Source organism: Rhinolophus hipposideros (assembly GCF_964194185.1).
Source record: "Rhinolophus hipposideros genome assembly, chromosome: 8".
Lineage (NCBI taxonomy): Eukaryota > Metazoa > Chordata > Mammalia > Chiroptera > Rhinolophidae > Rhinolophus > Rhinolophus hipposideros.
Genome location: NC_138054.1, coordinates 85,227,088 through 85,245,839, shown reverse-complemented (window position 1 = coordinate 85,245,839; position 18,752 = coordinate 85,227,088). Strand labels below are relative to the sequence as shown.

The 18,752-nt window shown below is 52.9% G+C and overlaps 1 protein-coding gene across 2 annotated transcripts in view; it reads left to right on the top strand.

Annotated features, from left to right (window-relative positions):
- PLEKHM2 (pleckstrin homology and RUN domain containing M2) overlaps positions 1–18,752 on the top strand; it is a 36,411-nt gene that overhangs the window by 14,740 nt on the left and 2,919 nt on the right. Inside the window, exons 2-16 of one of the 2 annotated variants that reach the window (XM_081055398.1) lie at positions 5,325–5,431; positions 5,829–5,938; positions 6,487–6,586; positions 7,083–7,170; positions 8,066–8,252; positions 9,556–9,615; positions 12,557–12,785; positions 13,924–14,769; positions 15,649–15,718; positions 15,864–15,954; positions 16,245–16,309; positions 16,676–16,764; positions 17,332–17,464; positions 17,685–17,875; positions 18,306–18,371. In XM_081055398.1, the coding sequence (XP_080911524.1) occupies positions 5,325–5,431; positions 5,829–5,938; positions 6,487–6,586; positions 7,083–7,170; positions 8,066–8,252; positions 9,556–9,615; positions 12,557–12,785; positions 13,924–14,769; positions 15,649–15,718; positions 15,864–15,954; positions 16,245–16,309; positions 16,676–16,764; positions 17,332–17,464; positions 17,685–17,875; positions 18,306–18,371 (2,432 nt within the window). The remainder of the gene's footprint in view (positions 1–5,324; positions 5,432–5,828; positions 5,939–6,486; positions 6,587–7,082; positions 7,171–8,065; positions 8,253–9,555; positions 9,616–12,556; positions 12,786–13,923; positions 14,770–15,648; positions 15,719–15,863; positions 15,955–16,244; positions 16,310–16,675; positions 16,765–17,331; positions 17,465–17,684; positions 17,876–18,305; positions 18,372–18,752) is intronic. The other variant, XM_081055397.1, reaches the window with a different exon arrangement.

Below are 18,752 nucleotides of genomic sequence, written 5' to 3'. Positions count from 1 at the left end.
AGCACTTCTCTTTCTTGGGTTCTCCTACAAGTTAGCATAGAGTGTGACATTTTATATACATTATTCATTCAGGGATCTTGAACCCAGGTTGGATGAAATGATTTAAAATCCAACTCTGCCCCTTATTCTCTCTGTGACCTACCTTCTGGGAGTGCTGTGATGATTAAATAATGTTTGCAAAGTACGTCATCATCATAGCTGCTAACATTTATTAAGTGTCTTCAAGGTGTCACGCACTTTGATAAATATAGTAGAAGTAGTATCTGAACCCTCACAGCAACGTTTAGAGAGAATACCATCCTCATTTTACAGATGAGGAAACCGAGGTTAGAGAAGTTAAGTAACTTGCCCAAGGTCACACAGTGAGTAGCACAGCCCACATTCAAATCCAAGTTGTCTGACTTCAGAATCCATACTCTTAAGCGCTCTGCTGCCTTCCTAGTGCACCTAATAATAAGCACTCAGTAGATGACGCTGACTCTAAATGTAACCAGTTTGGGCTTCCCCAGCAAGTATTGTATGTGACCGAAGAGTGATTTGGAATAAAAGTTGATAATTGTGCTTCTAGGCTGAATTATGTTCATTATACCCATTCCATTAAGTCTGTTGCTCAAGGGCCCTCATTTATTCAGTGTTTGCCTTTCTCCCACTCCCCACTTTTTCAGAGCCTGCAGATCTTACTGGTGCAACAAGTAGCTACTGGCTGAATACCTCTGTATGTCGCTGACCAACTCTCCAAGTACGAGATCAAGCTGTTGACAGCTCCTAAAGTTCTTCCCTCATTGATTCAGAAACATTCCCTTTCTTCTTCCTACTCCTCTCAAGAATCGTGTTGGGTTGTAGCCTTGATTCAAGGTCTCCTTGTCCCCTGAGATCATGGAAAATTTTTATCAACCTGCTGTAAAAGAGCGATGAAAGAATATGCTTTGGAACTAGCTCACCTGCTAGTGAGCTAGTGGACAGAAAAGCAGTCATTGAGAGCAGGGTACCTCATCGTGTCTTTGCACCGGAACTATGTTTAGCCAAGTGCTGTGTCCTTAGTTTGACTAAGACTGGGGTCATTATTCCTAATAACTTTGGTAAATGTTTATCGAACACTTGCTGCTTCCCAAGACCTATGCTAAGCCTTTTGCGTGCTTTGTCATTTGCTCCCCTCCACCAGCACTGTCCGGTGGAATTTTCTGCAGTGATGGAAAAGTTCTGTGGCTGTATGTCCAGTGCAGTGACCACTAGCCACGTGTGGTCACTGAGCATTTGAAATATGGCCAGTGCAACTGAAGAACTGAACTTTCTATTTTGTTTAATTTTAATTAATTTAAATTTAAATAGTCATATATAGCTAGTGGCTACTATCTAGAGAGCTCAGCTCTAACTAATCCTTTTAACCCATTTTACAGAAGAGAAAAATGAGATTTAGAGGTTTAAGTAATTTGCCAAAGGGCTCAATCCAAGTAGCAGAGCCAGGCTTTGGATCCAGGATTCCTGCCCAGAGCCCCCACTCTTCACCAGCATGTTATACATTCTTTCTATTACATCTTTTGCAGAACTTGTTTCCTGGTTGCAGACTGTTCCCTAATGCATAATACTGTGTATATGTATGCAACCCACCTTGAACTAAATGTGCAAGACCTATGTAAAGGAAGCTTTAAAACATAACAAAGGATATAAAGAAAAGACCTGTATAAGTGGGGAGGGGGGTGGGTGAAATACATGTTCCTGGATGGAAAGATTCAGTATTACAAGAATACTATTTCTCCCCACAAATAATCTCTGGATTCAGTATAATTCTATTACAGGTCCAAAAGGGAATTGTAATAAAATTTGATTCTAAAGAATGTGCCGGAATAGTCTAAACAGTTTTGAAAAATTATAGTTGGGGGATGGGGTGGACTCATTCTGCACATATCAAAATGATGAATAAAGTGAAAATAATTAAAAATAGAGAACTGCCGCAAGGGATGGTGGGCTCCGCCCCCTGCAACTAAGATTGAACACAGCACCTTGAGCTGAGCTGCTGCTGAGCTCCTGGATGGTTGGAGCTCATCCTCTCAACCACAAGGTTGCCGGTTCGACTCCTGCAAGGGATGGTGGGCTGTGCCCCCTGCAACTAGAAAACGGCAACTGGACCTGGAGCTGAGCTGCGCCCTCCACAACTAAGACTGAAAGGACAACAACTTGACTTGGAAAAAAGGCCTGGAAGTACACACTGTTCCCCAATAAAGTCCTGTTCCCCTTCCCCAATAAAATCTTTAAAAAAAAAAATAGGGGACTGCCACAGGAATAGACAAAGGACTAGTTAAAATAGTCTAGAAAGGTGGCATATTAAATCACAAATCAGTAAGGGACCATTAATAAATGTGGAAAATGGGTTATCCATCCAAAAAGTAATAAGCTGGATCCTATGCCCCATACAAAGATCTAAACCTAAAAAAGGAAGCCAAAGAAGTCTTAAAACTATAGAAGAACAGAGGTACTTTTGTAATATTACACTGAGAAAAATGGAAAACTATAAAGGAAGGTAATGATAAATGTGACTACATAAAAAGTAAACATTTCTCAACAGGGAAAAAAACACCAAAAGCAAAGTTAAAAGGTCATTTGACACTGGGCAAAACACCAAAAAAACAAAACAGAACAAAAAAACCATAGCAACAAACAGGGTTAAATCCTTAAAAAACAAAGAGCTGTAACAGATTAGTAAGAAAAAAATAGGCAGCCCGGAGAAGATTGAGCAGAAGTTATGAACAGGCATGTCACAGAAAAACGAAATACAAACAGTTAATAAGGATGGTCGACTGCATTAGTGACCAGAGAAACAAAATTTAAAACAGTTAGGTACTGTTTTTCACCAACTGAACTGACAAAAATTAGACAGATTATATCCTTGTTGGCCAGCATGGTGGGAATTACCGTGTTTCCCCGAAAATAAGACCTAGCTGGACAATCAGCTCTAATGCATCTTTTGGAGCAAAAATTAATATAAGACCGGGTATTATATTATATTAGACCCAGTCTTACAGTATAGTAAAATAAGACCGGGTCTTAATATTAATTTTGCCCCAAAACATGCATTAGAGTTGATTATCCAGCTAGGTCTTATTTTCGGGGAAATATGGTAAGTCAATCCAACCTTTTAGAAGGGCAAATGGCAGGTTCCAGTCCAACTGTAAATGTGCGTGTTCTTTAGCTTTGCTGCTCCACCTGTGCACTCACCCACACAGGGATCCAGCCATGTTTGTCACAATAGTTTGTGTAGTGGCAAAGAATTGGACACAACAGCCATACCTAACAACGGTTAAAGCATGATACATCATATTTTAGAATATAATGTGGCTATGAAAAAATACAGTGAACCTATATATAATGATATGGAAATATATGCTTAATACAGTGTTAAGAAAAAGCAAATTTTAGAACAATGAGTATAGTGTGATCCTAGTTTGCTTTTTTTTTTTTTTTAATTGGGGAACAATGTATTTTTCCAGGACCCATCAGCTCCAAGTCAAGTTGTTGTTGTTTTTTCAATCTAGTTGTGGAGGGCGCAGCTCACTGGCCCATGTGGGAATCGAACCACCAACCTGGGTATTGTGAACACCTCGCTCTAACCAACTGAGCCAACCCAACCGGCCGCCTGACTTTTCTTTTTTAAGTCTATGTATGCAGGAAAAGAATTGTACACACACCCAAGCTGTTAACAGTGGGGAACAGGGAGCAGGAGGTCTTTATATATTTATACCCACTTCCATGTCACTTGCACTTTTATGATGAGCAAATATTGTCAGGGATCTGGATCTGAGTTCCAGCCATGGCTCCCTCACTTAGCTGAAAACCATAGTGAAGGACCTAACTTCTGCTGGCCACCTTCTCTGTTTAAAAATAAATGGATAAAAATGTAAAACTTTTCCATGTTTTCTAAGTGTTATGCTGGGTATGGCTACTTTTATATGAAAGAAAATGCGTAAGCCTGTTTTGCTTTTTCCAGTCAGGGAGTTACATTAGACCTCTAAAGATCCTGCTAGCTCTAACATCTAAGACTCTCTGATCTCAGAGTTACTTGGATTTTGAAATTTTGAAAAAAAAAAAAGAAAAACCCGGACATTGACTTTGTGGTTCTAAAGTGTGCAAAACTTGGAGCCATTCTGAGAGGGAGTTGTGCAATTTTCACAGGCACGTTGCCCTTCCTTTCAGTTCTGGGAACCTTTTCTCCTGGGGCTCTGTTTTGCCTGCCTCTCAGGAGGGAAGGCAGACCCAGAAGGACTGAGGTCTGTCCCTGGCCAGCAGGGCTGCTGGGCTTACTTTGAGCCACAGAGAAGAGAGACTATTTTTGTTGTGGGGGCTGAATGGTTGGCCTCTCACCAAGAGCGCGTGCCTGTTGGTGTGGTTGATGTATCTTGCCTGCTGCTGCCATCTCCACCACTGCTTCCAGAAAACACTTGAGAACACGTTTGTGCAGCGCCAAGAGCTTAAACCTGAGATGAGTGTACAGGGACGAGTGCTCTTTTTGTGTGTCCTTCCCCATTCTGGCCATTGGAAGGGCAGCAACAGACCAGAGTGTGGCTAGAATGAAGTTGGAAGGACTCCTCGTGGGGCTGTACTTGAAAGGGGCCCCTGCCTCCTAACTGGTTGCAGAGAACTCAGTCCAAGTATCTGGGCTTTCTTAGCCTTACATAAGCTGGTAGAGCTGCCTCACGTTCCTCAGCGGGTTTGCTCAGTGCTACGCTTCATCTCGCCCGCTGTTCAAATCTCCTTTGATCAGCCCAGCCGGAGACCAGTGCCCAGAGCCATATCCAGCCTTGTCAGGTTACTCAGGCACACCCAGGGTCCCACATCAGCCTCTGGCAAGAAGGCATTGGAGCAGGTGCCCCAGGCCATCAGCCCTTAGTTTGTGTAGACGAGCAGCTCAAAGCAGGGCCACCATGTTGCGCAAATCCAGGGAGAAAGGCATTTACAGTGATACTGCGATTCATTGATGGGGCTAACACTGTATGTGGTGCCCCTGGGCTTGCGCAGCTCGGTGACCCTGGCTCGAAGCCTGGGACCCTCTGAGACTACCCATGGACCGTGGCTGCCTCATCAGCAGTGAGTTGTCCTCGTGCAAAGCCCTTGCTGAGTGCCTCTCGGGGCCTGGGCTCTAAGGATACAGCCTTCGGCCTCCAGACACTCCAATGCCGGACGAGCAGGGCGCAGGCAGTTTGAGGTTGATGCCCTCCGTCATCACAAAAACATTGTTTGACTGGTTTTCTCAGCTACCCTCCCAATTCCGGGGCTCCTGTAGGCCTCTTCTTTATCCATGTCTAACGGGGTGGTTGTTCTGTCCCCTGCAGTTGCAGAGCTACTTTGCTGCATGTGAAGATGAGACTCCCGCCATCCGGAACCATGATAAGGTCCTACAGCGTCTGTGTGAGCACTTGGACCACGCCCTGCTGTACGGGTGAGCTGGGCTGGTTTCTAGAGAAAACAGGGCACAGCAGGGCATGGCCAACGCCGCAAGGAGCCTCCAGAGAGAAGTCCCCAGCCTTGAGGGCCTTTTATTTCTTCTTTTCCTTTCTTCTTTCTTCTTTCTTTCAGAAAGAGGTTTGTCTCACTCAAGTGGGCCGTGGGCTGTCTGTAGTTGTCCCAGTAAATTGTCTGAGCGGGCGTCCATGACTGGGAGAGAATTAGCAATGGATGAAACGATGGTGGGAAGGCTGGTTGCCTGTGGGTCCCTCTGGGGATCCACTGCTTCCAGCCTTGAGCTCACTTCTAACATGAGGCTGGTGGACCAAGTGACTGCAGCTTCCCAGGGTGGCCCCGTTTAGGTCACAGCAGCTCCTGTCTTCCTTTCGCAGACTGCAGGACCTCTCATCTGGATACTGGGTGCTCGTGGTGCATTTCACCCGGAGAGAGGCCATCAAGCAGATCGAGGTGCTGCATCATGTGGCCACCAACCTGGGGCGCAGTGAGTAGTGGGGCGGCGACGCTCAGAAGGACCAGCTCCGCCCACCCTGGGGGTAGCTCAGGGCTCATGTGTGTCCTCAGGGTCAGCCCTAGGAGGCAGATTGCCTTGTGGTGTCCAGAGGCAGTGGGGCGTTCCCATGCCACACCCTCCATGTGGCCTCTCTCCTCCCTGGGTGACAGACAGTGAGATGCTCAAGAGAATCAGACTCCTATCGAATCCTGGCCCCAGCACGTAATGAGGAGTCTCGCTTCTCTCCTTGAGTGAGGAACAGTGTTAATTAGCTTATGGGATCCTGCAGAATCCTTGCATTTCTCAATCCATCTGAAGTCTGTAGTCTGCCCTCTTTATCAGAGCTTCCTGGGCAGCAACAGGCTAGGGCCTGACCAGGAAAATAAAGATTTCAGAGGTTACCGCACTCCAGTAGGAGACAAGGCCACTGGGGAGCGTGGGCCCCTCAGCCAGTCTTTCTTCCTTTCTGCCCTGGCTTGGCACAAAAAAGCCAGCACACTGACAGACCTTCTTTCCTGTTACCCTGCCCTTGTTTGCAGGCCGGGCCTGGCTTTACCTGGCTCTGAACGAGAATTCCCTGGAGAGCTACCTGCGGCTGTTCCAGGAGAACCTGGGTCTGCTGCATAAGTACTACGTCAAGTGAGTGTCTGGAATGGTCCGTCTCCTGTAGCCCCAGAGCTCCCCTTGAGCCTCGTCCCACGTGTGCCACTTCAGAGGCCTGGCCTGGCATTGCACGCTGAGGACACGTCACTAGAGACTGTCTGTTTAGCACCTCGGTGCTCTGCCACTGGCCAATGCTCTGCCCAGGCCTCCGACCTGACTAAAGCGTTCAACCTTTGCTGGGGTTGCTGCAGGAACAGAGTATTTATGGCAGCTGCTGAGAGCCACACGGGCCTTATGCTACAGGCTCCATATTGGAAGACACTGGCAGTAAAGTGCTGTATGACCTCAAACCCAGTAGGAGAATGCTGGAAACGGGGGGGGGGGGGGGGGGGGGAAGGCTGCATCAAGCTGTATGCCCTCCAGGGAATGGGGATGTCACATGTCAAATTTCAACACTGAGGCTTGTTGGCGAGGTAGGGCCAAGCTGGTAAGCAGACCCAGAACCGCCACTGTCCCTTCTCATGTCTCACAGGAATGCCCTGGTCTGCAGCCATGACCACCTGACTCTCTTCCTGACCTTGGTGTCTGGGCTGGAGTTCATTCGATTCGACCTGGATCTGGTGAGACACCGTGGCTCTTGCTGTTTGTGGGGGCAGAGGCGTGGGCGGGGTGGGCTCGGGGTTTCATTTTTCAGATCCCTGTCAGGGAGCCTGTTGGGTGTGACTGGGCCTGAGCAATGCCTTGTTTATTCAGGTGAGGGAAGGGTTCCGGGTCTGAACAGTGGAAGTGAGTGGAGGCTGAGATTCTCTCTTGGCTTATTTAAGTCCTCGTTTAGCTGACTCCTTCCGATCTCTGTCCCCACTTGGAGAAAAGCCACACTGCCTGGAGTATTTTAGTGCTGAAGTGCTCTCCTTGATGTTTAGGACATAGTGTTTGAGAGGGATAGGCAGAGTCATCGCTGCGCCTGCTGGCGTCCTGGCAGTGTCACCAGTTCCATGCTTCCCAGCCTCTCTCTTCACGCTGTCCGCCCTCCCTCCCTGTCATACATTAGAGAAATATGGTGCTGGCCCACAACGAGCCAGAGGGGCTCCAGAGTGCCTTTCAGACTCGTCGAGGTGGGTGCAGCTGCCCCATCTAATCGAATCACTGTCCTGGGTCCCTGCCCCATCAGCACTGACTGAAAAGGAACTTGGCTACTGAAAAGTAGTAGAAATTGGAGAAAATGAACAACTACTAGTATAAGAGGTCGAGGAGGACTTTGAAGGCATAGCTGGGTTCTGTCATCTGTCGGCCTCAAGTCCACAGCTTGAAGAGCCATAACCATGCACATTACAGTTTTTAGCAGCTTGTTTCTGAATTTAGCACCTTAAGCCCATTGATTTCCCAAAGAAAAACTAGCATGGGGGAGCGTAGGACAGGCAGACCCGTGGCCCGCGAACCTGGACTTTGTCATTTGTTTTCGGCCCACCTGAGGCCTCTCCCCACCCAAACCTGCTTTTCCCGCTCTCTCCTCAGGATGCCCCTTATTTAGACTTGGCCCCCTACATGCCTGACTACTACAAACCTCAGTACCTGCTGGACTTTGAAGACCGCCTTCCCAGCTCAGTCCATGGCTCGGACAGCCTGTCCCTCAATTCCTTCAACTCCGTCACCTCCACCAACCTGGAGTGGGACGACAGTGCAATTGCCCCATCTAGTGAGGGTAAGTGGCCCCAGGGCAGGCAGGAGCCCAGAATGTGCTGTGAATCTGATTCTGGAGTCACCGACGCCTGTCTGGGCCTCGTCTTTCTTGGCTAGTTTTGGTCCGGTGGTTGAAATTTAAAATTAAACAGGATCCGCCGTTTCCCAGATCTTCATTTCCTCCACGGCCCTGTGGTGGCTAAATAACTGATTCTGGGGACAAAAAGCCAAATGATCTTATGAATATTAGACCGTTTTCCAGAAGGCTACAACCACAGGCCCGGGCGCAGTTTCCTGAGCTAGGGGGAGTTAGCAGTGTGACCTGGAAACTCTTCTTCCCATACCCGGAGTGAATGTTGCCTGTTTTGGGGAGGTCCCATGATTCTAGGCAGAAAGAGGCTAAGGAACCACTGAAAGAAGAGAGCCAAGTGGGTGCAAAGTCTCAGGGGGAAACCTCCAACCTGCCACTGTTTCTCGTGAGTTCCATCCGATTTGTGAGTCCCTGGTGTGTCAGCCATGATGGCACCCATTGCATCCAAGACTGGAAAAGACTCGTCACGTCTGTAGGTCATTTGTTGTCTTGATCCAACAACTTATTGGAACAGCCTGATTCCTTTCAAACCTTAGGCCTCTGTGTTCATTTATAAAACTGGCTGTTTGCCCCCCTTCATCCCATGGGGAAACCAGATCTCTTCATTACTACATCCCACCTTACCTCCAGGGGAGGGGATCCAAGCACCAAGTCAGCCCCTGGCGCTCACTAGAATTGCATCGGCACTGAGACCTTGACCTTTGTCTTTATTTCTAATTGTGCCATGGGCCATGTCCTGGAAAAAGGGCAGTTACTTTCAGATTTGCTGTTAGCAAGACTTGTGTTGCTTGTTGTCGAAGCAGAAGGTGGCAGCTTAATCTCCTTGGGTTGGGCTCCTGGGCTGCCTTAGAGAAGTCAGAGGGATGGGTCTTGAAGCAGCAGCTAGACTGTCCATGCATGGAGGTGTCCCCCTGAGCCCACCTAATCTCAGCTGCTGGGTATGGAGGGAAGGAAGGCAAGGGAGAGAAAAGGTCAGGTGCAGGGGACCCCGCCCACATTGTTCTCTGCCAGAACCAGGTTCTGTGCACTCGGACGTCTTTCTCATTGGTCAGAGACTACTGGGCCGCTGCCTGAGCTGAGGCAGCTGGGGTCCTAATACGGTTATTTGATAAAATGTAGGAAGTTTAATTTTTTTCCTCTCGTTTTCTCCCCATGTCTCCCCTCTATTGTCCCCACCCTCCCTGTCTTTCCACTGCCTGTTTCTAATCTCCAGTTTTGTCCCTCATTTTTGTAGATTATGATTTTGGAGATGTGTTTCCAGCAGTGCCGTCTGTACCCAGCACAGACTGGGAAGGTGGGACAGAGTCCGCTGTTACCCTCTTTTCCTGTTTTGCAACGTTTCCATGCCATGCTTGCTGCATGATTCAAAATCAGCTCATTATTTATAACAATGTCACTGATCATAATAAAGCCGAGTTTGGTGTTCTAATAGATGGAATTCTGCAATAGGAGAACTTGATCTTTAGCCCTAGGCAAATTCCTTCTTCCAAGGCAGGATTCCTGCCTTTATGCAGTGGCCATGCAGTCACCAAGTTAACTGCTTTTCAGGGACACACAGATCACCCTTCCTGATTCTGATGTCAGTTGATGCACCAGATGTGTGCAGGGAATTGCCACCTGGTGGTGGTCTGACTTTGCACATGTGAGTTGTAAGCTCCTGTAGGTCAGATGCGCTCCTGTGTCAGAAGCATCAAGAAGCAAAGACAGAGGGTTTGATTCCTTCAGTCCATTCTTAATGGCTTCCTCTTGGATATTTCTGAAAGAGAATGAGGTCCAAATGAGGGAAATTGCCCACACACAGCTGAAACTTCCTACAGGGAAATTCTCTGAAGTTTTAAGGCAGATCAAAATAAAATCTGTCCACCCTCCCACTGTGTCCACTAGGTGGCAGTAATGCTTGGGCATTTTCCTGCCAGTGACCCCACTTCTACTCTTGTGAAAATTCGCGGAGCTATTCCCAGTGTTCCCATGATTACTCAAACCATAGGGCGTGTTTCTGGAAAGGTTATTGCTTCCTCCTCAAGTCTGAGGCTATAACCAGATCCCCGGATTAAAGAGCCTCTTGCCCTGTGGGCTACTTCCGCCCCAGATGGAAGTGGGGGGTGCAGCCTCTGAAGGAGGAGGTGCATTGCAGGCGCTCTCCCCACTGCTTCAGAGCTGGCCCCTCATCATTAAAGCCATGATTTCTGAGTAATGGATGACAGATGATCTTTTCCAAAGTAATGTGCCTTAAGTTTGAGAGAAATAAGGTATAGCATTGGGAAAAATACGTTCTGTCATCTGGCCAAGAGAGTAGCATTGAAGAGTCCCACATTTTAGTTAGGATTAGCTTGAAACCCAGAATTCCATCATGACATCACTTATCCTCTGGCCTCTCTGCTTGCGGTTCACATGCTGGGCGTTGACACTTCCCCCCTCTGGTTCTAACAACTAACCCCCTCCTGACCCAGCTACTTGCTGCCTGCTGCAGCCACTTGACAAGCAGGGCCTGACCTTCCTCTGCAGCCCTGCAGAGCTCCCTGTGGCCTGAGAACAAACAACCCCGCTGTTGTGTTGCTTGCTTGGGCCAGCCAGGCTCCAGGGCAGGGTGAGATTTGTCCCAGCAGTGATCTCCTACTTTCCCAAGTTCCCCGAGCACGAAAGAAGCATGCCGTGGCCGCCCACCTGTGGAGGCCTGGTCTTCTCCTTAGACCTGGAGGAAAGCAGCATGTGGGGGCAGCTCCAAACTCTGGGTCCCGGGGTGGGGACTGGGACAGCTATTCCATGGTCCTTGACTCACAGGACTGGTGGGGGCCCCAGCTTTGACACCCACCATGTCCTGCTCGCTCACTTCTCGCATTCCTCCCATGAGCAACTGCGGATCTCCATGGGCTGGAACAAGAATGCGTGGGCTTTGCAGAAACCTTTGAGACTGAAGGACAAGGTTTTCTGCATCTGAGAACTAAGGCTCCATGGTCCCAGGACATCAGAAGAAAGTTTCAAATATTGCTAGTGTTTTTCTGGCAGAGCTGGCAATTACTTTTAGCCCCCTCCTTTGTCCCTATATTAAAACACAATGTACTTTTTAAAAAATATAGATGATGTGCTGAGTCAGCAGACAGCTAGCTGCCAGTGGTTTCCAAGATGCACTAGGAAGCTGACTGCAGTTGGGCCCTTCCAGATGAGGCTGAGGGTAGGAAGCATGCTTGTGGCGTCTCCTGGGCAGATAATGGCCAGCAAGATGTGTGTGAGCTGGCTAATGGAGCGTGGACAGCCTGTGCCCCTTGCTCTTAACCCGCCAGCCAGGCCTCAGTTCTCTGCTTGGGTGGCTCCATCTGCCACCAGACCAGACAAATGCACTGTGTGTGCTTTTCCTGCTGGTGCCCCCTCGTTTCCATGTCCTGTTCCAGTGACCTGGGATAGATGGTTGTGGTAAACCAGCAATGCTCTGGAGGACAGCATCGTCCTCCAGCTGCCTGTTCCCCAGGCTGGAGCCAGGGGTGAGAGTGGACCCGTAGGCCAGCTGAGGTCTGAGTGAAATCGGGTTCTCAGGACCCCCCTCCAAGGAGCACTGGTCCTGCCCCTGGAGTGTGCTGGGTGGGTTGTCAGGGAGACAAGCAGCCGCTGAAGGGCCCATGAGGCACCTGTTGGGGGGCAGCCCCTCAACACAATTTCCTTGTCTCCTACACGTCTTCTCTTGTGCTCTGGTTCCTTTCTGACCCTCCCCATGCTCTTCACTCCTCTTGGGATCCCTATCTTCTCAGCCTCTGCCCCCCACTCTGTACCCCTCATTTTCTCTGATCTCTGTTCTCTCTTTTATTCCTTTTTATCTGCCTCAGTGGGGGACCCTTCAGAGGACTTTGGGTGTGTCAGGCCTGCCAGTGCCTTGTGGTGCTAAAGGGGTTTCCGGGTAGCCTCTAACATCCTCTGGATGGCGGACTCCGAGGTTAACCCGAGGGGTGTGTGGCCACTGCCCCTGAGGGACTTCAGCCTGGAGCTCTTAAGTCAACTGTGGCCAAATTGTGGCTCTCAAGAGCCCCCAGTGATGGTGACGATGGTAGTCCTTCCAAGTTGCTCTCAAAGCACAAATCCCATGTCCTGTTGGGTTGGGGCTTCTACTCTTGAAATAGGGCCACCCCAGTCAGATTTCCCTGGGAGGAACTCACCTGCCTTCCTCTTGAGATAAGGCATGGTTTCGGGGCCTGGGGTCCCCAGATGGTGTGTGATGGGCTGCCTCCTGTTTCCTGTTCTCCCAGATGGAGACCTCACAGACACTGTCAGCGGCCCCCGCTCCACTGCCTCAGACCTGACCAGCAGCAAAGCTTCCACCAAGAGTCCCACCCAGCGCCACAACCCCTTCAATGAGGACCAGGCAGAGACTGTGTCCTCCTCTGACACCACCCCTGTGCACAGCGCCTCTCAGGAGAAGGCGGAGCCCCACACCCCAGACCTGTCAGATGCCTGCACAGAGCTCGAAGTCATCAGGTCAGGGGGCGGGAGGGGCAAGAGAAGTTGGGTGAGCACCCTCGTGCCCATCGTGTGCATTCCTAGCATCACGTTTTAGTCTACACAGACAGGGACCCTTTTGAGGGCAGTTGGGCATCTTCCTGAAGACTGAGTACCCCTCCCCTCCTTGGTAGTACTTTGAGCAAGAGGAAACAGCAGGCCCAAGCCCGGAAGACAGGACACAGGCAACAGCCATGGCAGCTTCTGGGGCCCTGCCCAGGCTGCTGGGGTATGGGTCCCATCCATCCAGGACCAGAAAGCACCTTCAGACTGGGCTTCTTTCCAAGGGAGTTCTTGGACGTTAATGCATGATTTCTGAGATTTGTACTAATTCTAGTTCAGTGTGGCTCATTCAAGGAAAAGTATCTTTGTCATATCGACAGGGACATTGAAGGGAGGAGGCGATGGGTGACAAGTGGGGAAACCCTTGGCCCAGAACCTCATGGGCTCCCTGACCTCTCCTGGCTCCTGCTTTTGAAATTCTCCGCACTGAAAAGAAGACGTGTGTGTCCAACCTCCCCAGAGGCTTGCTGGCCCGTGACCAGAGCCAGGCCTCCCACTCCCACAGGCTAGTTCACTTGAGCCGCTCAGGCCCGGGGTTGCTTAGCCAGGCCGACTGCAGCCAACTTGGAACCAGGGAGTGGGTGCCAGGAGTTGGAGCCCCAAAGACTTTGAGTACATTTCTGGTTGAGTTGTCCATGATGATACCTGACGGGAAGTGAGGTCAGCTCAGGGTCCATTGCTCACATCCTAAGGGAAGGGCTGAGTAGAAGGGCCTCTGGTCTGACAAGCTATGGCCTGTGTTCCCTAGACCACAGCCAGCTGAACTGTAGGACCTGCTGATGACTTCCTGTGGCCGCTGCTACCTATGCCACCTCGGGCTGGTCCCTGCCTCTGCCAGCCATTCTGTGGGGCCGGAGCCACTATGGCGCCTCCGCACCCCACCCCACCCCGGCACAGGGCCTCACACCCCGCATTGCCCAGGACCCTGGACGCTCTGGCCGTGCCCTCAGAGGGCACATGCCCACAATCATCTCTGTGACCATCCCCACCGGTCTAATTTCCCTCACGACTGCCGTGCTCACATGTTCATTTCTCCCCATCATTTCTGTCCCAGGGTCACCAAGAAAAAGAAAACTGGCAAGAAGAAGAAGGCCAGATCGGATGAGGAAGCAAGTCCACTTCACCCAGCTTCTACCCAGCACACCGGTGCCAGGATGGGGCATGGCGACAGCTGTGTCAGCAGCCCAGGCCTTGGGCAGGGCTCACCAGACACCACCTTTGCTTCTCCCCAGGGGGAAGGAGAGGGGCCCCGCAGCACAGCTGAGAGCAGCGAGCGCTCAGAGCCCAGCCAGGTGGGCCTGCTTATCCCTGAAATGAAGGACACCTCCATGGAGCGCTTGGGACAGCCCCTGAGTAAGGTCATCAACCAGCTCAACGGGCAGCTGGACCCTCGCACCTGGTGCTCACACATCGAGCCTCCAGACCAGTCCTTTCGGACCGGCTCTCCGGGGGATACCCCGGAGAGGCCACCATCTTGCGACTTTAGTGAGGGGCTTCCAGCCCCAATGGACTTCTACCGCTTTACCGTCGAGAGTCCAAGCACTGTTACATCAGGTGGCAGCAACCATGACCCTGCAGGGCCTTGCCAACCGCTGCATGTTCCTGGTAGCCCTGCGGCTGCTGGCCAAGAAGAAGAGGGAGGAGGAGGAGGAGAGGGACAGGCACCTCGGCTCCTAGGGGACACCCTGGGGGAGGCCCAGGAGCCAGAGACCCAGGAACTGGACACCCCATTGCCCCTGGTCGGTGAGAGGCCTGTACCTGAGCCAGAGCCTAGGACCCAGCAGGCTCTCTGCCAGCTCAAGCGAGACCAGCCCAGCCCGTGTCTGAGCAGCGCCGAGGACTCGGGGGTGGATGAGGGGCAGGGGAGCCCTTCTGAGATGACCCACTCGGCGGAGTTCAGGTGAGCAAGGCTGTCAGCCCCTCACGTGAGAGACGCTCCCAGTCCTTGAAGCAGGGGACACTAGGTATCTGTCCTCCAAGTAAACTAAGCCTAACTCCCGGGAGACCTAACCTGGGCTGGGAGGTAGGAGGGAGTGTGATCCTCCCCTCCCTCATTTTGGCTCTTGGTTGGGGGCAGAACCACTACAGCTGCGTTGCCTCTGGGTGCCTGGACCGCCTCCGGGTGCCTGGACCGCCTCCGGGTGCCTGGACCGCCTCCGGGTGCCTGGACCCCCTCCGGGTGCCTGTACCCCCTCCAGGTGCCTGTACCCCCTCTGGGTGCCTGTACCCTGTCCTGGTGCCTGTACCCCCTCTGGATGTCTGTACCCCCTGGGTGCTTTTACCACCTCTAGGTGCCTGTACCCCCTCTGGGTGCCTGTAGCCCCTCCGGGTGCCTGTACCCCCTCCGGGTGCCTGTAGCCCCTCCGGGTGCCTGGACCCCCTCCGGGTGCCTGGACCCCCTCCGGCTGCCTGGACCCCCTCCGGCTGCCTGGACCCCCTCCGGCTGCCTGGACCCCCTCTGGGTGCCTGTACCCCGTCCTGGTGCCTGTATCCCCTCCGAGTGCCTGTACCCCCTCTGGATGTCTGTACCCCCTGGGTGCTTTTACCACCTCTAGGTGCCTGTACCCCCTCTGGGTGCCTGTAGCCCCTCCGGGTGCCTGTACCCCCTCCGGGTGCCTGTAGCCCCTCCGGGTGCCTGTACCCCCTCCGGGTGCCTGTAGCCCCTCCGGGTGCCTGTACCCCCTCCGGGTGCCTGTACCCGCTCCGGGTGCCTATTTCACCTCTCCCACTGCTGCCCTAGCCTGACACGTTGTCCTCCCCACACTTGTCCCTTCCACAGAGTAGACAACAATCACTTACTCCTGCTGATGATCCATGTGTTTCGAGAAAACGAGGAGCAGCTCTTCAGAGTAAGTCCCAGGAACTGGAGAACTCGTGAGAGCCAACTGCAGGGCAAGGCGAGGTGGGACGGGCCCGCGCCTGTTCAGGAGGGGAGCGTGCTGCCCGGAAGGGCCGGCAGCCGCAGTGCCTGACCTGTCTGCTTCGGCTCCGCAGATGATTCGGATGAGCACGGGGCACATGGAGGGCACACTGCAGCTGCTGTACGTGCTGCTCACAGACTGCTACGTCTACCTGCTCCGGAAAGGTGCCTGTGCCCCCTCCCCGAGCCCCCCCACAGCCCAAGTGTCTCTCGGCTCCCTGGCGTGTGGTGATGGAAGTGCTCCCCACGGAGGGTACTGCCTGCACTCCCAGCAGCCCCAAGACATGAGCCTGGGGCCTCCCTCCATGAGCACCCGTATCATTGTCCTCCTCCCTCATTTCAGGTCACAGGGCATGGACGGGTCTTCTCAAAGACAGGGGCCAGGTCCTAGGAACTGGGGCGGGAGGGCGGAAAGAGGCCAGCGCAGGTACTAAGACATCGGGGTCTCCTCCCAGGGGCCACGGAGAAGCCGTACCTGGTGGAAGAGGCCGTGTCTTACAATGAACTGGACTACGTGTCGGTGAGTTCAGTCCCCACAGTTGGTGTTTGCTGTAGGGCAGGGCTCCCGGAGCCACTCACCCTAAGGGCTGCAGAGCAAGGCCTGTCCCGTCACGGCCTCTGGGGTTGGGCACCAGCTCATCTGTGAGCAGCTTCTGTACATGATACTGAGGATAAGAACCAAGCTTGAAGACGCCGCTTCGTCCGCCGTATTCCTGACCGCCCCTCCCTAACTCGTGCCAGGGTCCCAGGTCTCTGGAGCTTTCCCTCGTGGCAACCCCAGGGTGGGTTTCCTCCCTCCCCAGCGGCCCTCAGTCTGGCCATGGCTGCCTCTTCTGCCAGGCAGCCGCCAAGCCCCGTGTGCATGTGAAGGTGTGGTTTCTGGCAGGTGGGCCTGGACCAGCAGACAGTGAAGCTGGTATGCACCAACCGCCGGAAGCAGTTTCTGCTGGACACAGCTGACGTGGCCCTAGCTGAGTGAGTGACACTTCCTGCCTTTCACTGAGCTGGTGCGGCTGTGCCCTGGACTGCTCATCCTCGGGGGTGGAGGGTGAAAAGTGGGATACAAAGAAGTAGAGAACAGAGATGTGTGCCCTGTGGGACCTGTAATCTGGGCAGAGAGGCAGCGAAGAGAATAGGCACACTGACCGACTGACCTGTGTTCGGCCTAAGTGACCTACAGAGAGGAAGGGGGCTGGCCTGGGAAGAAGCACAAGCCATGCTGCTGGAGCCTGGCCAGCCCCACAGACTTCCATACAAACGTGCGTGGGATGAGAACGCATTGTTATACAAGTCCTCGCCGGCAAGACCCAAAGCCCCTTGGCCATTGGGAAGAGTTAGGCCTTTTCCCAGTCTCCAGTGGATGACCGAGGTCTGCTCCCACCACATTTCCCCACCCGCTGCCCTGAGCTCTGGTTGCAGCCAGGCCCCTCTCCCAAGTTTCTGTGTCCCCTGCAGGCCAGGAGCCCTCGGCAGTAAGCCTTGTGTCTTTGAGGGGTGGGGGGGCCCCCAGGCCTCTGACAGCAAACCGCACTCCCTGTGCAGGTTCTTCTTGACTTCTTTGAAGTCAGCCATGATCAAAGGCTGTCGGGAACCACCCTACCCCAGCATCCTGACTGATGCCACCATGGAGAAGCTGGCACTGGCCAAGTTCGTGGCCCAGGAATCTAAGTGTGAGGTACGAACCTGGGGAGGAGGGGTGGTGTCGTCCCTGAGACGCCAGCCCTGGTATAGGGTCAAGAGGTATAAATAGATAGGCTTCAGCATCCACCTGGGAGGGGCCCCCCTTCCTTAGGTCCTATCTCCAAACCCCCACGTGGGGTGTTTCCTTGCTCTTTCAGCGGCCACTCCTGGTGCTGGCCCAGACCTCACCATTCTGTCCTCTGCCCCCTCCCCAGGCGACCTCTGTTACTGTGCGCTTCTACGGGCTTGTGCACTGGGAGGACCCCATGGATGAGTCCCTGGGCCCTGTCCCCTGCCACTGCTCACCCCCCGAGGGTGCCATCACCAAAGAAGGCATGCTGCATTACAAGGCGGGCACCTCGTACCTGGGCAAGGAGCACTGGAAGACTTGCTTTGTGGTGCTCAGGTAAGAATCCCTGCAGCTTTGGCCTTAGGCTGGGCCCTGAGGTAGTTGGGCTGTCAGGTCCCCAGCAGGGAGCTCTTTGCGGCAAGTCACTGAGGAGAGGGCATTGGCTCCCTCCTCCACAGGGCTTAGGATATCAGAGCTTCTCTGTAAAGCCAGCCATCTTTGGGACCCAAGGAAGCCCACCTAGAATGCCTTAGGCGAAGACCTGGGCTGGGGCTGCACCGAGCTGTCCCCAGGTGAGCTGAGGGAGCAGTGCTCACTGCTGTCCGTCTGCAGTTCTCTCTTCACCCTCCCTTCCACAGAAGACAGGCCCCTGGCCTCCTTGGCCTCTGGGTTCATGGCCCCAGTTTGTGGGGAGTGCCAGGGTTCTGGGCTCTGCCTGGTCCCGTTTCTGGGACAGGCCTCACCCCTGCATGTTGTACCCCTGCAGCAATGGGATCCTCTACCAGTACCCCGACCGCACTGATGTCATCCCCCTGCTCTCGGTGAACATGGGGTGAGTATCCCGGGAGATGGGGAGGGGCAGCTGGTAGGGTCTGGCATCGCTACCTGAAGGTCAAGGCTCCGCCTGAGTCTGGGGCCCAGGGCTTCTGCTGTCCCTGCCTTTAGCTGGCTCTGCCTCTGTCAGTTCAGCCTGGCCTCTCAGCCCCACTCCATCCAGCAACCCCGGCCAGTGTGCCCTGGGTCCTGCCGAGCGAGCGCTGAGGGCTACAGGAACCCCAGGGATGGGAAGAGGGGAGGCTTCATCTCAGGGAAGCAAGAAGAGCTTCTGGCTAGAAAGGGTCCAATCTGATTGGGAGGCAGTCCCTTCCCTGGGAAGCTCCTGGCCTGATGGGGAAGATGGACACACGCATACTATGTTTCCCCGAAAATTAGA